We start from the raw sequence: 24196 nt of genomic DNA, 5'->3' as shown, positions 1-24196 counted from the left end.
CTCATGTGCTAGAACATGGTGTCTTGTAGGTAAAAACCCTCCAGGAGGGAGCATATGGCAAGACCTGGAGCGTCTGGTGGCCCATCCGGTGCCAGTGGGCAGATCTGCATGATGAACGAGTGGACGGCTCACCTGCAGAGGACAGTAGCCAGGGCCACTGAGGACTCCCAACAGATTCATATGAACAGTCATCGAAGGCACTTGGGTGGGGTTGGACAATCATTGTCATTGGATGAGACATTTAATCCCAGGATGGCGTGGGTCCTTCTGTGAGGGGCCCTCGTAGCGTTCTCTTTCCTTCCAGCCCTTTTCTCAGCCCTGTGCTCAGCCATGACCAGCTACCAAAGTCTCCAGAACCTGGGAGGCTGCTTCCAGCCTCAGTGCCTCTGTTGTTCCATCTGTTTGGGACACCTTCCCTTCGTGTCTCCAGGGATGGCTCCCCACTTGTCAAGATGTGGTTTGGGCAGCATCTCCTGTTGAAGGCCTCCCTGACCTCGGGAGTGTTGGGGCTTCCTCTGAGCCCACTCCATGGAGTGCCTGTCAGTCCCATTGTTACTGAATGTGTGCTGGCTGAGCTCCCCAGCCTTACTTGGGGGCAGGCCGACACCAAGTTTTATTCATCTCTACAGCCAGTGCCTGGGGCTGAGGAATACTCTTGATCAAGCAGAGATTCGAGGCTCAAAGCCTTGTCGTGGCCTCTGACAGGGGCGTCCTACTGCGTCCCTGATGCAGACCCTCAGTCTTCCCCCCCCGAGGGCCCTGCCCTGATCTGTGCACACCCAAATGCGGTGCTCTGAGCAGGTGCTCTCGCCAAGCCTGTTTGCAAAGTGCCCGTGCCTTGAAAAATCATACACGTTCATCACAAGTGGCTTCGCACTTACACAGGTCAGGATACGTCATCCTTTATTGTTCCAGCCTTCCCTGGCATCAGACGTGACGTCGCACTAATGAGAAAATGGGGATTTCCAGTTGCTCAGGCTCTGATTGCTAAGGGGCAGGAAGCATATTAGGTGCTAAAAATTTCTCTCCCTGGCCAAGCCGGTGCTGGTGAGAAGCCGAGCGCAGAATGGGCCATAAGGAAGCTGAGTAAGGTCGACTCATGGGTGGAATATCCAGGACACACACCAAGAGGCCATGGCCTCTGAGGATCGGGACCCAGCCCTTGGCGTTTCACCCACCTCTCAGTGTACTTTGTCAGGATCCTGTGACAGGCACTGTAACCCACGCCCAACCACAGACACGAATGCTTCCACTTGAGGAACCCAGCTGTTCTGCCCCCAGGACCCACTGATGGCCTCACAGATCAGAAGACAGCCACGTCTCCATCCCTCCCACCCAAGAGCATCTGGTTGCCTGTTTCAGGGACATGCGTGAGTGAATCGTTCCTGGAGCATGCGTGGTTTATGTGTTTCAATGGGGAAGGTGAGACACCACCGACTACATCACAGAGATGCTACACCAAAAGCTATGTCGGATATTAGGCTGGGTACATGGAAATCCTTTATTCCAGGGCTTTGGCCATCAGAAGAGGATGTTTTCTCTCCAAGACTTGGAAAAATAACAGCGAGGAAAACAGTCGTGGCTATACCTCATGTGTATTTATAAACAGCATTAGTTACAGGGGTCTGTCCTTAGGGTTACCTGCATGACACACAAAAATGGAAAAAAGAAAAAAAACAGACAAGGGGTCCTATGTATTAAGAACACACCAAGAACCAAAACCACATAGATCTGAACGGTGGAGAATAAGGCTGGAGGCGCACCTCTACAGAGGGACCGTAGAATTAAACTCTTTATATATGTCATCTTATGTTTAAGTAGACTATACTTTTTAATAAAATAAAAACTTCTGTGTTATTTTAAAGATATCATGTGGCATCTAGGGGATGATTTGGAAGAATGCAGTATGTGGAGGGGCACGGGTGGAAGGTGCCCTGCCAGGTGGATGCTGTCCCTAAAAAGAGACCCGTCACAGATGGCTGCAAAAATCGTGCACCCCACGCTTGGCACTGCCCCCAGATGCTTGGCAGCCCTCTCCTGCCCTAGCCTGTGAGTCTGCCTGCCAGGCCGTGCCCATCCTGCCTCTGAGGAGCCTCATACCCACCCACCCATGACGGTGTCAGCGTCTGTCATTGACAAGCCTCCTCATGGCTTACGTCCTGGCCACCTCTGCACCCCGGATGCCTAGCACGGTGGGCTGCAGCTCTATGGATGTTCTGCCTGATCTCCTGTGACAGTTGCTCTGCAGCCAGGCCACAGCGGGAAGGGGTGGTGCAAAGCTGGTTGTCTTGGCCCTAAACTACGAGCAGGAGCGTCACTGGCAGAAACAGGGGCTGCAGCTGCTGGGGGACCTCCTCTCACCCTGAAGCCCCCGGCCCAGCCTCCCCCAGGAGCCCACCGCCCACCCCATGGACACAGAGAAGCCAGAGCAAGGTGCAGTAGGAAGGGTTTTGCGCGGTTCACGCCAGGATTCTCTCTTCTCTGCTCCCAACACACACACAGCGAGGCACATTGGCGGCCATCAAAACAGCAGGGCTTTCTTCTTGAGGTCGTTCCTCTTCCAGAGGGCCAGGCGGTCAAACTCCTCGATGCTCATCCCAAACACTTCCTGGAACTCCTCAGGCGACAAGTGTCTCTTCAAACAAACAGACAGACAAAAAACAGGGGGCAGTTAGCAACTTTGCATGTGTGCTGTCGGGTCAGCTCTCTGCAGCTGGACTGTCCGGAGGTAGGATTGGGAGTGAGGGTGGGGTGGTCCCCTCAGCGTGTCAGGCCTTCCAGTGGTTCCCCAAGTTCCCTCTCTGCAGTGAAGAAACCAAGCTCAGAGCAAAGAGACTCAGCTGGTGACATACAGTGACCAGCAGTGGAGCTGGGGCCAGAACCCTTGACTCCTGATTCATACCAGTGCATCTTCTGCTGGGGACCAAGTTCATAAGATGCCCCTGAAACAGGACTTCTATGTGCCTGGAAATGTCTGAACTTATTGTAGATTTCCTCAATAAAAGGTCATGTTTATTATTTCATTTAATGGACACAGCTGCTGTTCGAGAGCAGGAGGTGGATGGTTTACTGTCCTGCATTTCATAGCTTAGGGAGCCAAGGGGTGGACAGTGATCCAAGAGGCCAGACAAGGCCTGGGCCTCAGTGCAAGTCCTCCCTCTTCCCCCAGCCTCTGGCATGGGGTCATGAGTGAGTTAGTTTGTCTTTCTGAGCCCAGCTCTTCAACAGGGGCCCAATGGAGAGGCTGTATAGCCTGGTGGTCAAGCGCTAGATGCCAGAGCCTGTAGAATGCTGTGTGAGTGAGCTAGCCTCTCGGAGCCTCAGGCTACTTATCTGTATAATGGGGTCGTCCTAGTACACGCCCGGAGTTGTGGGCATGAATGAGTCAATGTGGGTCAGCACTTAGCCCTGAGCCTGGCCGTGGACCGTACCGGGGGGGGTTGGCCCATTGAGACACTCAGAGAAAGCTGCATGAAGCCTCCGCCAATAACCACCTGAATTTTAACCTCTCCCTGCATCTGGCTGCTGCCAATACCCTCACGTCCGTCTTCCTCAACAGGCTCTGAGAAACCCTCATCCCTTGAGACCGGGCCCAGGCGGGCTGAGGCATGCCCTCCCCTGAGAACGCTTCCCAGGGAGCATGGGACTTTCCATCTGTGTGGTGGCTTCCTGTGGCTCCGTCTGTGGGCGGGGGTGGGGGAGGGCTGGGAAGAAGAAATGGAAGGAGGTTGGGATGTCTATGGCAGGAAGAGGTCAGATTGCCCTGGACATCCTCTGCCACCTACTCTGAAAGTGTGGCTTCAGTGTGGCTGTGTGGAAACTTCCCAATAAGTTAAACAGAACTCCCATACGACCCAGCCATCCCACTCCTAGGTCGACATCCAAAAGGATTGAAACAGAGACTCAAGCAGGTATTTGTACACCCATGTCCACAGCAGCACGATTCACAATAGCCAAAATGTGGAAACAACCCAGGTGTCCATCAGCGGACAGATGGATACATGAAAGGTGGTCTAGCCATACAACAAAATATTATTCAGCCTTAGAAAAGAATGAAGTTCTGACACATGCTACAACATGGATGAGCCTGGAAAACTTCAGGCTAAGTGAGAGAAGCCAGACACAAAAGATCACACATGTGACTCTACTGCATGAGAGTCCAGAGTAGGCAAGTCCATAGGGACAGAGAGCAGATTCTGATTGTCGGGGCTGGAAGGGAGAGAGGAATGGGAAGTGACTGATTGACGGGTACAGTGTTTCCTTTTGGGGTGGTAAAAGGGTTCTGGAACTAGATAGAGGTGATGACTGCGCAACACTGTGAATGCACCAAGTGCGACCGAATTATACACTTTTACATGGTTAAAATGGTAAAATTTCTGTTATGGGACTTTTACTACAATTAAAAAAAAAAAACAATTCTTGCAAAAAAATTGCAGGTTCCTTAACTTTAAAACAAAGCTACTAATACTGAAGATTGTGATTGATAATCAAGAGCAGAAACAGAGGAGACATCTGGTAAACTTGGAAACCCATTGTAGTGGATCGAATTGTGTTCTCCCCAAAACTCCCTGAAGCTTGAATTGTGTCCTCTGAGTTTTAGAAACTTAGCCCCCACTGTGACAGTTAAGAGGGTGGGAAATCCTATTATGGTAACTGAAAGATGGAGCCTTGAAGAGGTGATTGGATTGTAGGACCCTGCAGTCGTGAATGGATTAGAAATGGTGGTCAGGGGCATGGTTCTGAGGGCTTTAAAAGAAGAGGAGAGTCTGTCTCTCTCTCTCTCTCTCTGCTTCCACCAACTTGCAATGTGAGACCCCCGGGTCACTGTCACCAACATCAGATGGACTTTGGACTTCCCAGCCTCAGAAACTGTAAGCAATAAATTTTATTTTTCTTTATAAATCACGCAGTCTCAGGTATTTCTGTGATAGCAACACAAAAAGGACTAAAACACGCATAAACATCAATCGCTGCCGTTTGCGTATTTAACAAAAATCAGCCCGACTGTGTAGCGGGCATTGGGATTTTTAGCCCAGCTGTCTGGGTGATCAGGAGGAGGGAACTCAGAACCCCCCAAGCTGCCAGGTCACCAAAACTCCTCCTGAGTCTGGGCCTAGAGTCCTCCACACACATGCACACTCTCACTCACTCTTACAAACAGTCACAAACAGTCACACACGCACACAGTCACACACACACTCACACAGCATTGAGCATGTCTCTGCAGGAAGAGGCCCTCAGCTGCCTGCTGCTATCTTGAGTTTGCAAACAGGAAAAGAATCCTGGTGCTTGCCAGAAATTAACCATTTGCACGGTGTTGAGACTGGGGTTTCCTGGTGTGCTGAAAAACCCACAGCCCAGTCCACAGAGATGTAGAATTGTCATTTCAGATTGTGTCTTTTAGGACATTAATGACATTAAATGTGTCATTTAAGACAGCAACACCACACTTCCAGGTACCAAATCACAACTTTTGACATTACTGTGGAACAGCGAAGACGAATGAGATCAAAGGAAAGACCAATGGAAAATCAGTGCACCGTTATCCAACACAGCATGACTGAGCGCCTACGATACACCAGACCTTTTTCTAGACACTGGGGAAGCCAGAAATGCAAGGTCTCTGGTGAGAGTAGGACGGGGGTCATTAACATAAGTAAGTAAATAAGAAGAACACCAGAGCCGAAGCGTGGTGAGAGAGTTCAAAGCCAGTGCTGGTGCCCTGGGCAGGCCCTGCTTCCTCAGTGTTGCGTGAAGCTCCATCCTCAGTGGGAATGAGCACAGTGGGGTCTGAGGCCACGGGGAAGGGGCACAAAGGTGGTGGTGGACAGCGAAGGTGTCCTGATGGAGAATGTGGCAGGATCTCTGGGCAGCGCCCGGTGCACCCAGACACCTGTGGTCGCATGTTTAACAGGAGAGAGACAGTGAGTGACAGGTCTGTTGGGTCACACCAGGGTTGGGTCTTTGCTGACGACTGTCATGGAGGAGGGGGAAAGGGAGAGGACAGCGGTCAACCACTCACTCAAGATGGGGAAGAGAGAAGGGCAGGTGCAGGGGGGAGGCCATGTGCGCCACAGCTTGGGAGCCTCCAAGGGTAAGGCCAGACACCTGTGGAGGGGTGGCACTACTGGGGATGACTGTAGGAGAGTGGTTGAGGGGTGACGGGGCCAAGGTGCTGGAGGGAGCATCTCTCTGTTTTCTGAAGTTGCCGTGGAAGGTGACAGATGTCCTCCAGGAAAGGGACACTGTGACACATATGCTGGAGTCACCAGAGGCCCCAGGAGCCACCAGGCTTGGCAGACAAAAACCACAGGGAGGGATCCAGGGTGTCCTAAGCCCATGGGTTGGGCCGGGCCACCTAGGGGGCTCAGGACTTGAGGCCAAGGGTTCAAATCCTGGCTCTGGGGCTTTGACCTGAGGGACTGGGGCAGCAGGGGCCTCAGCCGTGTGGGATAAGGATCTGTTAAATTAAGCTTGGCCTGAAGGTTCTTCAGACACAGTGAACTGTAACCTAACTGGATGCATAAACAGACTAACGTACTCTTGTAACACGGAGCCGAGTCTCAGCCAATCACAGGCAGCACCTGCTCCACATCCCACTCCCTTTATCTGTCTATAAATCGTAACCCACCACGTGGAAGCCATGGAGTCGCTCTGAATCTGTTCTGATTCTGGGGCTGCCCGATCTGCAAATTGTTCTTTGCTCAAATTAAACTATGATACATTTAATTTGTCTGAAGCTTTTCTTTTAACAGATCCCACCCACCCATCTCCACATTCATTCATTCTCATTCATTTAGCAAACGCGTGTTGGGCACCTGCCTGACGGTTTCAGTAGGTACCACGGTAGGCACCAGGGACAGAGCCGTGGGCAGATCATACCAGCTCCTGTCTCTCTGGAGCCCACATCCCATCGGAGGCGGGGAACAGACAATAAACAAGTGTAGATACTGAAATGTAAATGTATAATCTCGTAAACAAGCGTATGAATATACGACAAGCAGGTGGACAGAAAAAGACAAATAAAGGTAAGGGGGTCGGGTGTGCTGGGCTTGGCATGTGGCTGTTCAGAGGGCGTCAGGAGGGCCCCTGCTCATCTCAATACCACTACAGATGCCGGCACCTGTGGGGCCCTGCCTGGTCCTTAGGCACCCTCTGCCCACGGAGGCAGCACCTGCAGGAGCCAGACTTCCCAGGGGCACACCCCTCACTCCTTCCCTCTGCCCCAGCATAAAGTAATTCCCTTTTTGATCAGAGAGGCAATGGTGGCTTGACACTCTCCTTTGTCATCGGATGTGTCCCATGCAGCTCCTGCTCCTCCTTGACCTTCGGTGTCCAGAAGCTGCATGGAACCCAGGATCAGCAGCCATGGGACTTCTCAAGCATGGGGGAGTCATGGGAAGGGAGGAGAGAGGACAGACTCGAAGGCGAGGAAGAGGAGCTCTGAAGCTTGCAAACAAGGCCACCTGTCCCCAGCTCCCGAGAATAACCAGGCCCGGAGAGGCGGCTAACCCATCCTAGGAAGGAGACAGGACCACGCCTTCAAAGAGAGATCCAAAGTCGGCTCTTTCCTTCTCTGTTGCTCTTGGTTCTTTGGGGGGTCTGCAGAGTCCTGACAGTGCTCTTAACCAGGCTGGCTGGCCCACCCCTCCTCGCCCCACCTGGTCCTACATTCCTGCAGCTGCGTGCAAGGAGCCCACATCCACTGCTGGGGAGGACAGGGTGGGACCAAGAGGGAGTGAGGGGAGGGTTACAGGAGGTACCAGCTGAGTGTCCAGCCCTCGGGGCCTGTCACAATGATCTGGGGTGCTTTTCAGATCTGAGACTTGCTGGGCCCCACCTGAAACCTACCAACACAGGCTTAGAGGTGCAGGGCCCAGGAACTGTATCTGTCACATGCCTCCCTGGAGCAACTGATAGCATCTGGGTTTGGGAACTTTCAGACTAAAGGAAAGCCCTGGGGGTTAGCAGGGAGCCTGCCCCCTACGGGGCTCCAGTCCTGTTTCCTGCAGAGTGAGAGCAGAACTTGGGTGACGGACTGGCCGGTCAGCTTAGTTGGTTAGAGCACAGCCTTGTAACACCAAGGTCACGGGTTCAGATCCCCGAACCGGCCAGTCGACAAAAAAAACCCCAAAACAACAACCAAAAAAGAACTTGGCTGCCTGAGTATGCTGAAGGGCTGGGTGAAGGTCACAGGAGCAAAAGTTCCTGGCAGGGGATCTGTTTATACCTCCTGGCTCCAGCTGTGGGATCCTAAGTATGGCACCTCACCTGGCCGAAGTCTCCACTGCCTCCCAGGGGAGATGGGGCCGAGGGTCCCTGCCCTGTGGCCACTACAGAATTGGCATTCAAGGTAAACTCGTTTGAGGTTGAGGCAGAGTCAGGCTCCGCACATGACAGTGACAGGCAGGCAACACAACTGACCCCAAAGTCAGGGCAGCTTTTAGATCTCAGGCCAACTCTCCTGGCACCAGGTTCCTGAATGTTCTCCAAGAGGGCGGCCTCACCCCCAGGTGCCTGCCAAGGCCAAACACAGCCCAGCTCCTTCCTGAGCCAGTAGGAAGGAAGCCCAGGGTGGTGCCTTTGCAGAGGGGTGGGGCGGCCTCATTCTGGGATGGCCTCATTCTGGGACGGCCTCATTCTGGGGTGCACTGGTCTCCCCAAGGAGCATCTCTGGGAAGGAGGCCATTTTTGCAGGATGGCAGGGCCCCACATGCTTTGCCTGGGGTCTGCCTACATTTGTACCCTACAGGGCCCTGTCATGCAAAGACCTTGGGCCTGGCTCCACCCCTGTCCCACCATGCCAAGTGGCCTGGCCTCAGCTGTGGTATCTGTGAAATGGAGTAGGCACAGCAAGGGCCACGCCTGCCCCCTTCCTCCTCTGCTCCTAATGCCAGCCCTCCTTGTCTGCCCTGGTGACTCCTACCCATTTCTTACACCTGGGCTAGGATCTCAGCTCCTTCAGTGAGGTCCTCCTGATTGCACCTCCTCATCCCAGCACCCCAGAGCCTGCAGGCCTCCCTGTGTGATGCTGGGAAATGTTTAACAACTGGCTCCCGGGGAAAGAAATGCCCGGTGGTATGGTATTTTGGTGTCCCTCCAAAATTCATGTGTTGGAACCTAATCCCCAATGTGATAGTGTTAAGAAGTGGAGCCTTTGGGGAAGTGATTAGGTCATGAGGGCTCCAACCTCACGACTGGGATCAGTGCCCTTATAAAAGAGGCTGAAGGGAGCTGTGTGGCCCTTTCCACTGTGTGAGTGCAGCAAGAAGTGCCATCCATGAAGCAGACAGCAGTCCTCACCAGACACTGAATCTGCTGCTGCCTTGATCTTGGACCTCCCAGCCTCCAGAACTCTGAGAAATAGATTTCTATTCTTTACAAATTACCCAGTCTAAGGTATTTGGTCATAGCAGCCTGAACAGACTAAGATGGGACTTCTGACTTGTAACATTTGCCAATATTCACGGTGTAAATTCTCCCATCATAGCCAATTTCAAGCTGCCAGGTGAACACACCTGGGAGAAGATGCCCAGCAGCTTCTGGCAGAGATTTCTACCACACAGACACAACAGGTATGCTCAACGTCATGAGCATAGACAGTAAAGTGCTGTTGAGTGGCTAGGAAGGGACAAGTTTCGAGTTTTTACTACCTTTGTTGTAAGTATAATTTATTTAATTGCAAATTTATATTGCTTATTTTTCAGCAATGGCTGGGCTTAACAACCAGTTTGCTAAATTCCTGAAAATGCACTAGGCAGCTCTTGTGAGCCAAAGGAGCATCCTGGCACCCCAGTACACCCCAAGAACGCTGTGTGGTAGTTCCCTCAACACTGAGAACCCCAGGGCAAGGATGGGCCCTCATTACCACTCTGCATCCAGGGCCCAGTACAGTAGAAGCTGGGGGACTTGTGGGTCTAGGCCTCTCCTGAGCCCTTGCTTCCTGCCTGCCAGCATGGCCCAGTACCACTGTTCAGGAGAATAGGTGGACGTGAGGGGTTTTGCTCTGTGCAGGCTCTCGGCTCTCTCCTTTATCCTTCTACAGAGTGCCAGGTGCTGGGTGATGGATCTTGGATGTTACCAGGGCCATTGTGCGCACAATAAGCACAAAATAGCCGCCGGCCTTGTCTTCATTCCAGCACCAAACCCCTCCCCTCTTCCCTTTACAAGAAGCCTCGTGACTTCTGCAAAACAGAAACCCTTTTGCTTCCGCAAGGGCATATTTCTCCACCTTGGTCGCATAGCTTCCACATTAGCATAATGCCCCTCCTTGATGGTATCAGCCAGCCCTTGGTGCCCTATATAAGCTCTCTCACCCCCACATGTGGTGCTGTCCTCCCCCAGGCTGCCCTCCACTTTGAGCACAGCCCGGCAGATTCTTTTCCTTTACTAAAGCTTGATTGGTACCTGTCGTTTTGGCTCACTTTCTTCCATTATGGTGCTGAAACATGGAAAGGGTCCTGGCTGGACCATTGGATGATTCCCTCTCTTGGGCTGATTGGCCCCTCCCAGCTGCCCTTCCCAGACCTGCTGAACCAGGTGCCTCCAGGATTCTCTCCTTTTGCTGTTTCAGACCAATGCATCCAACATCAGCCTCAATTCAGGGTGAGTCAGTGGCTCTGTCCTGCTTCTATGAGTTCCCCTGACTACTCTCTATGACTATGGTCTCTACGAAGCCCATGTGCCTGGCTGAGGGAACTCTTCTCATGCCCCCCAGCTATTGGAGAATGGGAGGGAGAGAATATATAGCTCCATTAGCCACTTGGTGGCTTTTCTCTTGAAAAGAAGGTGGGCAGCAAAGAGGACGCTCTTTGTTGGCACCTTTCTTCTACCAGGACTGCCTGTTCCCTTTCTCACCCTCAACATGGGATCCTCACAGTCCAAACCTCCATGCTCTATGCCTCCAGACTGTCTCCTGGCCAATTTACCCCTTGGCCTCCAGGGAGACATTAAGCCTAAATGGTTCATTTTCTACTGTATTCCATGCTCTATGCCTCCAGGCTATCTCCTGGACAATTTCTTGGCCTCCAGGGAGACATTAAAACTTGAATACCTCATTACAATGGATCCCAGTGGCCACAAGATGGCACTCTCAATTTAGATACTCACCAAAATGGCAAAAGCTGGAGAGATTTCTTATGTTCAAGCCTTTTTTCTATTTCCAACTACAGTCCTTCTCTCTGTCAAAACTGTCCTATATCTCAAATTCTCCTAGCTCATGCCTGACCTCCTTTTCTGGACACGGATCAATCTTTTGATCTGTCAGACTACTCTGCTCCCTGTATGGGCCACCTCGACTACATCCTTACACTCCAAATCCTTCACTAGCCCCTTTGCCTTTTCCCTCTCTTTGCCCTCAGCCACCCAACCCCTCTCCTTCTCCCCCTTCATCAGGTGACAACCCCAGCTCAGCTCTGGCTCCTTTATATCCCCTCTGTGAAGTGACTGGGATGGAGGGAATTGTCCAAGTCCGTGTACAGGGAGCAGGTCTGGGTAATGGCCCAACAACAGGCAGACGAGGTACATGCTCAAAGTAACAGACGACCAGTGGGAGCCATTGCAGTCCTTTGCATGGATCCAAATTGGGACTACCAGGCCGGCCATGGGGACCAGGATCTCTAGGATAACATGATAACCCACTTGATTTACAGCCTCCAAAAGGCTACTAATTCCTAACCCACCTCTCTGAGGCTTTACTTCAAAAGAGATCAGGCCAAATACCAGCTCCTGGCTAATGCCATCTGAGGCTCATGCACCCAAAGCCAGCTGCCTCTAGGGACAAGCCACCCGGGAACTGCTTCAAATGCAGTCAGCTGGGCCACTGGGCATGTGCCTACTCTAACTGCAGGCCCCCTTCCAGGCCCTGTCCTCACTGCAAACAGATAGGTCACTGGGGGAATTGACTGTGCCACTTGCCAGAGGGAGTAGCCCAGTCCCCAACCCACAGCCTTTGGCTTCATGGTCATCCCTACCAGAGCTTCTAGGCTTTGCCCAGGAGGAGAACTGACAATGCCCAGGGCCCAAGGCCCCCATGGAGATCACTACATGTCAGCTCATGGTAACTTGCCTTGCAGCCGGTAAGCCAATCTCTTTTGTCATCAATACAGGGGCCACTTACTCTACCTTTACTAAATATGCAGGACCAACAATCCCATCCCCTATCACAATAGTAGGGGTCACAGGATCAGAATACTGCCCACGGATCACTCAACCCCTTTCCTGCACCCTACATCACACCCAATTCACACACAAATTTTAATAATGCCTGAATGCTCAACCCCCTTACTGGGACAGGACACTCTTTTCAAATTCAAAGCTACTCTTACCCTAAACACTTTAAATCCAGCTACAATATTCCTGTTACAGGCCAGACCCAGACCTGGCCCCTGAAACCTCTACCCACTCCTTTCCCCCTGACAAAGTTAATCCTATAGTATGGGATACCTCCTCACCCTCCATTGCTACTCGTCACCCTCCCATCTTTGTGAGGTTGCAGGATCCTTCTTCTTTCCCTAATGTCCCACAATATCCCATCACTAATAAACACCTAATAGGGTTAAAGCCCCTTATAAACAGACTCCTTTCTTCTCATCTTCTATGACCCACTCATTCACCTTGTAATACACTCATCCTTCTGGTTATAAAGCCGAATAGCTTATACCATTTAGTTCAAGACCTCAGGGCCATTAATGCAGCCATTTTACCCATAATCCTAATCGTTTCTAACCCCTATACTCGCCTATCCACAATCCCAACAACAACCTGCTTCTTCTCTGTACTTGACCTCAAAGATGCCCTTTTTTTATTCCCTTACACACTTCCTGTCAAAACCTGTTTGCCTTCACTTGGATTGATCCTGATATGCGTTGTTCCCAATAACTCACCTGGAGTTTTTTGGGGTTTTTGGGATAGCCCCCACTTCTTCGACCAGGCCTTAGGTCAAGACTTATCTGAACTTCCTCCAACCTCTAGCACTTTAGTACACTATGTGGATGACCTCCTCCTTTGAAGCCCCTCCTATGAGGAGTCACAGGCCCACACTCTTGCTCTCCTTAATTTCCTGGCCTCCAGGGGATATTGAGTGTCCCCCAGCAAGGCCCAAATTTGTTCCCCTTCATCACATACTTGGGAGTCCACCTCACCCCCAACACCAGAGAAACAATGGTGGATCCCCAAAGTTTAATTTCTTTCTTTTTTTTTTTTTAAGATGAGCAGTAAGGGGATCTTAACCCTTGACTTGGTGTTGTCAGCACCACGCTCAGCCAGTGAGCGAACCGGCCATTCCTATGTGGGATCCGAACCTGGGGCCTTGGTGTTATCAGCACCGCACTCTCCCGAGTGAGCCACGGGCCGGCCCCCCAAAGTTTAATTTCTGAACTACCAAATCCTATCACGAAGAATGAAATTCTCTCTTTCCTGGAGCTTGCAGGATATCTCTTCATATGGATCCCTAACTTTGGCATGCTAGCAAAACCGCTTTGTGAGGCGGCCAAAGGGGATCCTGCCATTCCCTTAGATCCTACAAAGCCCATTCATTCTCCCTTCCAGTGATTAAAAGCCACTTTCCTCGCAGCCCCAGCTCTATCCCTCCCAAACCTGTCTCATCCTTTTATCCTATATGTCACCAAAACCCAAGGATTGGCAGTGGGGGTTTTGGGACAAGAGGTGGGAGATATTTTTTCCCCAGTTACATACCTCTCTAAATAACTAGACACCACATCTCAAGGATGGGCCCCCTGTTTATGGGCCTTGGTGGCAGCTGCCCTTTTAGCACAGGAAAGCTCTAAACTAACTTTTGGACAACAAACAGTCAAGACCTTCTCAGCCATAAGGCCAAGTCAATTCTCTCCCCTTCCCGCCTACAACTTATTCACCTTACTTTCATTGAGAATTCCCAGTTCTCCTTCAAACCTTGCCCTCCCCTAAATCCAGCTACTCTCATCTCAAAATACTCACAATGCTTGGAACATAATTGCACGGAGGCTTTAGACACCTTTCTCAATCCGTTTCCACACATCTCCCCGTATCCCATTACGTGGTTCATAGATGGGAGCGCCACCTCCATGCCCACCCCTTGGGCAGGTTATGCCATAGTAAATCTAACACACCTCACTAAGCTGTCCATGGAACTGGACCTCCCTTGGACCCAACTTCTCCCTCTAGCATTCTCTCTCTTGCAAGCTGCCCCCCACAAACCCACAGGCCTCAGCCCCCTCAAACTTATGTACAGTAGGCCCTTCACTCTCACACCTCTCCCTTCCAGCTCATCGCCTTTAGGCCAGCATCTCCCTACTCTTTCACTCATTAGGGATCTTCTCAGGGAACAGGCCAACCTTCTATTACCTCATCCTTTCCCCACCACCCTCTCAGACTTTAAACTGAGCCTGGGACAGCAAGCATATATTAAGACCCAAATCCCAAAGCCCCTCTCACCATGTTGGGAAGGGCCTTATACAGCACTTCTCACCACCCTCATGGCAGTAAAAGTACTAGGAAAGGCCCCTTGATGTCACTTACCCTTGGTAAAACTAGCACCTCAGACTTTACCCAAACAGTCTGTTAACACCAAGCCAGAGGGGTCGCTCTGCTCAACCCCAACCCAACACCTCCTCACGCTTCATCCATTTTAGGATCCACAAAACTGAAAATCTCCAGGACCTCCACTCTTCCCGCAATCCCAGAAGAAGGATGATCTTTCCCCGGCGATTATCCTCTCACTCCTGCAGGCCGCTCCACGTCCTTCACACAGGAGCTGCTCCACGGCTGGTCCTGACCTGCTGTCACGGGTTTGCCAGCGTGGGTCATGGTAAGTACATGCCACTCTGCATCCCTAACCTTTATTATACCATCTGTTCTAGCACTTGCTGCAGGATTGGCCAGTGCTGCCCCACAGCAGTGTAACATAGGAAGATTTCTCCTGGCACTCTTTTGCCTCCTATCAGTAGGATGCCTCTTAGCAATGTCATCGTGGCAATGTGCCCTTTAAATTCTTTTGGCTCCTAACCCTTCGCATCCTTCCCGTGTTTTTCCTCCTATCTCAAGCTCCCCCTTACCTGGAACATGGAGCTTCCAGGTCCGCAGGGACGATGCAGTCCTCAGCGAATCAGGCTGGTCCCTGAGCGCCTCATCTGTCTCCCACTTCGTGAGAAACTTTTTGTGGCCACCCCCCTCCCTGTCGATGCAGCCCACTATGTTTCCACAAACGTCTCTTCACTTTCCTCTAATGTCACCTCAGTGGGGACTGTCAGCGCTGTGCGGGGCCTGCCCACACTCTGCCTCACTGACACCAGATGCTACCACCACCTACCTCCTCCTCATCCAGGCCCGAAAACCGGAATGTATTCCCTTTGTAAAACTACGTTATCCTGTTGCCTGCTCCCTAACACGATTCCTTGCATATTCTTTTTTTTTTTAAAGATGACCGGTAAGGGGATCTTAACCCTTGACTTGGTGTTGTCAGCACCACGCTCACCCAGTGAGCGAACCGGCCATCCCTATATGGGATCCGAACCCGGGGCCTTGGTGTTCTCAGTAACCGCACTCTCCTGAGTGAGCCACGGGCTGGCCCCCTTGCATATTCTTTTAAATCATCCCTGACATCACCCTCCAGACAGAAGGAGGGATGGAGATGGGACTGGGACTAACTTCGGCTCCCCCGCTTTGGGAAGTGCCCCCCACTCCCGTAGGGCTCTAATTGTACCTTTTTTTTTTTTTCTTAATTTTATTTTGCTGATATACAATGTGGGTGATTATTGTGGCCCATTACCGAAACCTCCCTCCGACCTCCCTCTCCCCCCTCCCTCCCAACAATGTCTAATTGTACCTTTTTAATTGGGGCAGGGATCCTCCATGCAAGTGGGACTGGCATAGTGGGCCCAGTTACTGCCTCTCAATTCTATCAAAACCTCTCAGAAGAACTAAGCATAGAACAGCATCTCCTCCCTCCAGTGACAGGTCACCGCACTCATGACAGTCACTTTACAGAACCGTTGGGCCCTTGACCTCCTTACAGCCAAGAAGGAAGGAACATGCCTCTTCTTGGGGGAGGAATGCTGTTATTACATAAATGAGTCCGGGGCGAACCAAGACAACTTAAACCATTTAAAGGCAAGCATTGATCTCCGATGCAAAGGGTTACAAAACACAAACACACCTGGGGGTGGCCCCAGTCACCGAACCCTTGGATGCCCTGGCTTATGCCCCTACTAGGACCCCTAACTGTGCTGGGACTCAGCCTACCCTTTGGGCCCTGTCTCTTTCAGTGTTTCTCTAATTTCTTGCAGAAACATATGCAGGCTTTCATCAACAAAAACGTCACTGAGTTGTTCCTGCAAGGAGGATGTCAGTCTCTCAGAATCAGTGACCCTACCCCGGAATACAGCCTCCCCACACGAAACCAATACCCCACCACCTAATTGTGTTACCCACCAACATAAATCTTTTATTTTTTCCATGTCTTTGCCCATCTCCAGCAGGAAGTAGCTTCAGAAGAATGAGACTCTTGCCCCTTTTCCCTTCTCTCTATACTTAAAAGGCAGGAATGATGGATCTGGGACATGACCAGTGCCATTGCGTGCACAGTAAGCACAAAATAGCTGCTGGCCTTGTCTTCCACTCCAGCACCAAACCCCTCCTTGCTTTGCTTTACGAGAAGCCTCGTGACTTTTGCAAAACAGAAATCTTTTGCTGCTGCAAGAGCACAGTTCTCCACCCTGGTTCCATAGCTTCAGCATTAGCATAATGCCCCTCCTTGATGGTATCAGCCAACCATTGGTGCCCTATATAAGCTCTCTCTCCCGCACATGTGGTGCTGTCCTCCATCTTGAGGGCAGCCCTGGGCTGCCCTCCACTTTGAGCACAGCTCGGCAGATTCTTTTCCTTTAATAAAGCTTGATTGGTACCTGGCATTTTGGCTCACTTTCTTTCACTGGGGACATAAATAAATCAGACCAGCCCATCCCCACCCCACAAAGATCCCACATCTGATAGGGAGGCATGAAGCATCAGTGACACGCAACTGCATCTTACAGCTGTAACGCAGTTTTCTAAGAAAAATGACTCTCTGACTTCACTTTGTAATGCAGATAAACCTGCAAGTGTTTCCCAAACACACCTCCTCAGTAACTGCTGACCTCTGGCTCACCAACAGCTCATCAGAGCAACACTAGCTGATACCCAAAGGGAAGGACAAGTAAGAACTCCATGGCCACTTCATCAACTTCCTGAAGGTGTGTGGCCCAGAAAAAGCTCAGGAGTTTTCCAGCACGTGTCAGCAGGGACGGCCTGAGATAGTGCGCCCTCCTGCCTCCTGGGAGAGGCCTCTCTGACGCCTGCTTCCTCCCCTGGCCCACAGTCACAGTTGCCCCCTGTGCAGTGCAGGGCTGACTGGGTAGTCCTCAGGATCTAGCCCCGCTCAGTCTGGGACTCCAAGCCAGTGGGGGGCTGCTCTTCTCTGAGGAAGGCTCCAGGGGGCATCCAGCTTGCTCCCACTGCCTTCGCCTGCACAGGAAGCCCGACCTGCAGAGGGCAATCTGCTTTAGCTAGGTCCATGCTCTGCAGCTTCAGTCCTTTCAGCAGGAGATCCCCGTAGGGACCACAGTGACGTCACTGCTAGGCAAGCTCTCAAAGGCACACTCTTGTGGCCTCTCCCATAGTGCAGAGAGGTGCAGGGAAGTGGCTTTTGTGCAGCCCCCAATGCCCTGTGTCACCATGTCCTTGCCCACTTCTTCCGTAGTCCCTCTGCTCCACGATAGGCTTCTAAGGGGTCAGGAATATGCCACCCCAGGGCCTGCAAAGCTCTTTCCCCCACTTCACCAACAGTTCTTTTTATCCTACAAGTTCTGACTCTAATGTCCCCTCCTCCCAATAGCCCTCCTGGATTGCTAGCCAAGCAAGCCTTGGTGCTGATTTGCTGCTCACCTCAGCTGGCAGGGCAGGTACAGGCCCTTCTGCTCACTGTGACCTCCTATCCTCACTGAGGGACGTACATGTTGTCTGTCTACATAGGGGAACCTAAACCTGGGTTCTCACCTTTCCCACAACCCCCAGCATTCCCTCCTGCACTGCCTAACCTGCTCTCCGCTGCGGCTCCACTGTGCTATCCTGGCACCAGCCTGGCCTCCCCCATCTGGCCTCTGCCCATGGCTCACCCTGGCCTCTCCTGGATTCAAACACTTTCTTCCACCACACAGAACTGCTCGTGTTTTTTATCGTGCAGGGGCCAGCGGAGCCTCAGAGTCTGGGTTCTGGTGCAGACACATCTCTCAGACACACCCATGTGGCTCTGAACCTCACCATCCCCATCAGTCTAGCAGGGTGCACCTCTCATCAGACTGGTCAGGTGAGTTTAAACAAAGGAGGTATTCTTTAACTGCAGGCTCCCTGTTTTTCAGGCACATTCCAGGATATGGGCTTCTACTGCTTGGGCAAACTCAGGTGTGCATTTAGCCTCAGGGTCTGGAAGAAGCCAGATCAAGAAACCACAGGACTCCGGCAATATGCTGCTCCTTTCCTGTGTAAGCCCTGCCCTGAAAGGTCTCTGAGTGTCCAATCCAGGAGCAGCTGACCCCAGAGGGACTTACCTGGACACCGCCTTAAGGGCTCAGACCAGACAAGAAGCCCATTTCCCAGCTATACGCCTTGCTTTCTGTGATGGCTAAGTTTTGTGTCAACGTTGCTGGGCCACGGTGCCAGTGATCTGTTCAGATACTATTTAGATGTGGCCGTGAGGCTGAAGGCCTTAAAAGACTGAGATTTCCCAGAGAAAAAGAAATTCTGCCTCAAAGTATCAACTCCTGCCTGAGTTTACAGCTGGGCAACCTGCCCTACAAATTTCAGAATTGGCAGCCCCCTCAATTGCATGTCCCAAGTTCTGAAACTAAATTTCTTAATAGATGTCTCTCTCTGTCTTGCTCTGTCTCTGTCTCTGTCTCTCTCTCCTATTGGTTTTGTTTCTCTGGAGAACACTGACTGATACACCTTCCTGCCTAAGAAGCAAAATGTCTCCATGTGCGCATCAGGAAGCTGGGGGCACATTCAAAGGGTTAGAAATTCATTTTTAATACTGTAATTAATCCAGAAGACAGCACAGCATGGTGGCCTTGGATGCCGTCTTAGCTTGAATGCCAGCTCGGCCTCCAGGAGCCGTGGGGCCGAGGAAGCCACCTCACCACCCCATCGAGTTGTGAAAACCAAGTGCGTTCAGATATGCCACGTGCTTGCAACAGAGCCTGGTGCATAGCCAGGTGGGAGGCCTGCCTGTTAAATACACCCGTCTGACAAACTCTCAAAAGGGACTTCCTTTCTCCTGGGGCTGAGCCCGTGGCTGACTCCGCCCTCTGCACGTGACCATCTTGCTTTTCCACTAAGTTCCTTGCAATCATTGTTTCTGGCCATTTCCACAGCCCCTTGTCCCCTGGGAAAGTCTTTTCTAGTCTACGGTCATCTCCACGGTGACCTCTCAGGTTAGTAAAACAGGGCCACACGGATGAGATAATTCACTAGTGCACACAAAGGACCTGCCTGGTGCTCGCTCATGGCAGGTGCTCAGGGAATGTTTCTGAGTAACTGAATGAATGCCCAGCCACCCAGGAGGGCAGGCACCACGATGTCGTTTGACAGGTGAGGGCTCAGGTTCAGAGTGGTTAAGTGACTTGCCCATGGTCACACAGCTAGATATTATGGAGACTGTGTGCTTGTCTCTCCACCAGGATGCCACCCATGGATTGTAGGAGGCCAACTCAGGAGCAAAATGGCAATGTCTTCTAATGAGTGCCAGGTGGGAGGGTACAGGGAGTTGGATTAGAGGACATTTGATATTGCCCAGGGTTAGAAGAGGTCCCTGCCCCTCAGACTGGGAGCTCCTGGCACAGATGGTCAGAGGGTAACTGAAGCTCTGATGTACCATGGCCAGGGGCTGGCATTCAGATCTTCTGGGACAGAGCACCACATCTCAGGAAGGGCGTTAAGCTGGGTCCAAAACGGGCCTCCCAGGGATGTCCACTTGCTGATCTCCGCTCCCCCCACTGGCACCGTATGACTCATCTGACCCCCTTCCAGAGTCAAAGAGGATTATCATGCCTTGTCCATCATCAACATCATTAACTGAGCACCTACAACATGCTACCGGGCACCCACCTGGCACCGTTCATGGCTGCCAGGCTGCGCATCCCGAGTCCCTCAGCCATGCCTCGTAGGCCAGACTGCTAATCACCATCAGGCTGGGCACGCCCTGCTCCTCTGAGCAAACATGACTACAGCCGCCTCCCACCCAGACAGCCTGGAGTCACACCTGCAATGTCCCTCCCCTCCCCTCCATGCGCTTTCCATCACCAACTCCTGCCCCTCAACTCCCCAAGTACCGCCTGAATCTGTCCACTTCACACCTTCAGCAATGTCACCACACATGTCCAAGATGACATCATTTCCTGCCTGGATGACCTGAATATTCCCTGAACAGTCTCTCTGCATCTACACAGCCATTTCAGGCTTCATGATGCAGCCACAGGGTCTTTTAAATTGCAAACCTAGTGATGGAGTCCCCCAACTTAAAAGCTGTTGCCCTTAGGCTAAAGCCAAACTGCCAAACATGGTTCAGGGCCCTGCAGGGCCTGGCCTGTCCCACCTTCCCCTGCTCAGGTCCAGCCACCTCAGCTGTCTTATGTCCCTCAAACAGCCCAGGCTCCCTCCTGCCCCAGGGCCTTTGCACATGTGGTTTGCTTTTCCTAGAATTCTCTTCTTACCTGCCATCCTTCACCTTACAAGACACTGACATGCTTCCACATGCACGCATGCCTACTGCACCAGTAAACACGACAGCTCACAGGCCCACTTTCCTCTCCTCAGAGCCCTAATGCTGGTATGTAATTATACATACTCATGCGGCCAATTGGTTGATTGACATCTGTCTCCTGCCAGATGGTTTTTGCTCACCAGGCTCCTCTGGGGCCCAGCTCAGGGCCTGTCACATATTCTCTGAATGGAGGACTCAGCTAAGCACCTCGGCAATAGTATCAATAACAACACTGACCATTTGATGGCCCAATCCTCCTTTGGGGACTGACCAGCTGTCCAGCCACATCCATTCTCTCCCCTTCCTGGGGACACAGCTAGACTACATTTCCCAGCCTGCCTTGCATGTGGGCTTTGCTGTGTGACCAACCTCCAGCCAACAGGGTGTCTGTCACACCACAGCCCGGTCCTTGGGGCCTGTGCACATGAGAAACAGGCTCCCCATGGACCACCATGCAGCCATCGAGAAGTGGGGCAGATCTACAGTAATCGCCGTGGAAAATGTCCATGTGACATTTATAGGTGAAAAGCAGGATGTCAAACTGTGCATACAACGTGAGCCTTACTTATCCAACGTAAGACTTGGAAAAATCAAAGCCAAAACCAAACCAAATAAAATAAGGCATGGTTATCTCTGCGTGTGTGTGCAAGAAGGGATTTCTGGAGGTGTGTCCGCCACAGAGTTAACAGGCATGAGGACTAGGTGGGGGAATTCCGCAAGATTTTTATGTTCTTCTTTGTATTTTTCTGGACTTTCACAATAGTTACGAATTGTTTTTATATTAAAAATAAAGCTCTTTCCCCTGAAATGAAAACACCAGGGGCCTTTCCTTTCCTGCTGGGAAGCAGCCCCTCCCAAGCCCCACCAGGCTCACATCCCAGCTCCCAGCCGGAGGCGGGGCCCAGCAGGGGCTGATGAACAACTGGGGGATACCCGACCTGCCCTATCAGTGGTAGCAGGTCCAAGTCGCCTCCTGGCTTGGCTGGGCTTGAGGAAGAAGGACTGGAGAGCCGCACCCATGGGTGTGTTCTTGGAAATTGAATGATTAAACCCATTACCCAGGCCTCAGAAGGTTTTTAAAAGAATACATTTGTTAGCGACTTGGTAGTTTGCAACTTTCATTCTGTATTGTAGCATGGGGGGTGGGGTGAGGTGGGGGAGAGGGAACACAGAGTCATTTAAAGCGCACCCCAGTCCCAAGAGGTAGTGGCGGGTCCCAACAGGCTCCCGGGCCCTGGGCCACTGCTGTGCCAGACTCTGCCTTCTTGTCTGAGCTCACCTCTGTGAGAGCAATTTCTTCCAGCTTGGCTCACAGCCCACGTGGGACACACCCTTCAAGGAACAAAGAAGCACAACAAATAGGAACCCTGCAGGCAGTTCCTGACCGGGTGAGCCACCAACCAGCCCAAAGCACCCGTTTTACAAGGGTAGTGATGGATTTTGGATGTCACCAGCACCATTGTGCCCACAATAAGCACCAGCATGAAATAGCCGCTGGCCTCGTCTTCCACTCCAGCACCAAGCCGCTCCCCGCTTCCCTTTAGGAGAAGCCTCCTGACTTAGAAACAAAGCAACTTTCCAGCTTCCGCATCAGCACAGTTCTCTACCCAGTTACGTCAATTCATCGTCCCTGCCCCTGTACATTTCATGCCCAACAGCTAATATAAACTCTCACAAACCCATTGTTGGGGCTGTCCCCATTTTCAGGGCAGCCCTGGGCTGCCTGCCACTTTGAGCGCAGCCCAGCAGATTTTCTTCCATTAATAAAGCTTGAACGGTACCCAGCATCTCAGCTCACTTTCTTTCAGGTAGCATTTATGGTGGGGACAAGACCACACCATGAAGAAGGACCCAATTTCACCAGAGCCCAATAATGCTTCCCCTGTGGGCTGTTAGCAGTGCTGGCTATTTGCAGAAAAAGCCTGCATGGGGCACCTTCTCTGGCCACTGGGTGGTAGTATTGTGTGACACCCAGGCAGAGGCTACCCAGGACCCAGCCTGCAGGACGATTTGGCAGGCGGGCACCTCTTAAGTATGAGGTGGGCCCCCTCGAACCCAACTCCACCTGTGCACACATTCGACATGCTCTGAGCTCCTCTGCCTGCTCAGTGCCACCAGCCCTGGCTCCTGGCTCGTGGGTGGCTCCCAGCAGGCCCCTCCTGCGACACATACATGAATGAACTCAGGAGATGAAATTCCACTGGCTGGACGTTGCCTACTGTCTAGAGTGGTTGGCAGGATTAAATAGAGTATTGCCCTTGGCACGTAGTAGGTGCTCAGCAAAGTTTGGTCTTTCGGGCAACAGATATTATCCAACACCTGCTCTGTATCTACATCCCACTGGGACTTTTAAACACGCACTGTGGTGCAGCCTTCCCTGCCCCGAGCCACTAACCAGTGTGCCTCCTTGCAAAGCCATTGTTGTGGCACACAACCATGCTCTTCAACCTTTGGAGTGGCGTGGGTTCTTGACCCAGGCCCTGTTGCCAGCCCCTGCGCTGTCCCCATGGTGCCCCCACAGTGCAACACTGTGGGAGAGGCATCTGCAGAGACTTGCTCAGCAGAAATGGACCCCCCTCCCCCAAACCCCTCCTCACCTCCAGCCTCGTCCGGTCCACATCTTTGGGCAGTTTCACGCGAATTCGGTTTGTTACGATGAGGGCATCATAAGGATAGACCTGTCAGGGGAGAAAACCACAAGTTCACCTCCAGGAGCCGGTGTGTGCCAGGACCAAAGAGTGGAGCAAACGCTGGCCGAGAATACATACTTGGTCTGAATCTGACACACACCCCTCACGGGGAGCACAACAAAGAGAACTTTTAACCTGGGCAGGCACAGCGCGGCGCGGAGAGGTCAGCCTGGGCGCGGGCGGCCCTCTTACCTTGTACTCTGCAAGAAAAGAGCGGAGACCACGGGGTGTTTACAAAGTGTAGGAACTCATCCTAGAGGTGAAAGCGACCCCGACCTGGGGACACCCAACCCCCACCCCTGCAGTCGGCCGGGCCATGCACGGTCTACCTGTCCCCTGAGCAGCCTGCACTGGGGCTCTAATCTCAGAGGGCAAGGGAGGGCTCTGAGGGTCTCTGGGGGAAACCAAGAGCAGGAGGCATGGTCAGGAGGCTGGAGGCCAGACTGGAAGCTGGGTGGCGGCACTGTGCTCCTCAGCTGTTGGATGGTCTGGGCCACCTGAGAAAGGTGTCTGCCTCGGTTTACCTGCCTTCACAGTGGGCATTTCCGAGGAGACTTTTGGCAAACCTCTTGGGGGGTTGTGGAGACTGACATCCTCACCCTGGTACTCTGGTCTAGTTCCCACAACCCCAGCTTCTTCCTGTCTTCCTTTTTTTGTGTGTGGCGGCTAGTCTGTACAGGGATCCAAACCCTTTACCTTGGTGTCATAACTAATC

General features: G+C 52.1%; 1 protein-coding gene across 8 annotated transcripts in view; it reads right to left on the bottom strand.

Moving 5' to 3' along the window:
• Window positions 1-886: 886 nt before the first annotated feature.
• The window catches only part of LOC103595287 (actin-binding LIM protein 2-like), a 105412-nt gene continuing 82102 nt past the window's right edge, over window positions 887-24196 (bottom strand). For all 8 annotated transcript variants that reach the window (XM_008578688.1, XM_008578675.1, XM_008578682.1 and 5 more), the window contains 3 exons: window positions 23674-23681; window positions 23389-23469; window positions 887-2635 (listed from right to left, as the gene is read on the bottom strand). In XM_008578688.1, coding sequence (XP_008576910.1) covers window positions 2522-2635; window positions 23389-23469; window positions 23674-23681 — 203 coding nt within the window. In that variant the 3' untranslated portion in view covers window positions 887-2521. The remainder of the gene's footprint in view (window positions 2636-23388; window positions 23470-23673; window positions 23682-24196) is intronic.

The sequence above is a fragment of the Galeopterus variegatus genome, unplaced genomic scaffold (genome assembly GCF_000696425.1).
Source record: "Galeopterus variegatus unplaced genomic scaffold, G_variegatus-3.0.2 Scaffold76, whole genome shotgun sequence".
NCBI classification, from domain to species: Eukaryota; Metazoa; Chordata; class Mammalia; order Dermoptera; family Cynocephalidae; genus Galeopterus; species Galeopterus variegatus.
Note: the sequence above shows the minus strand (reverse complement) of the source record. Positions and strands in the feature narration are given on the sequence as shown.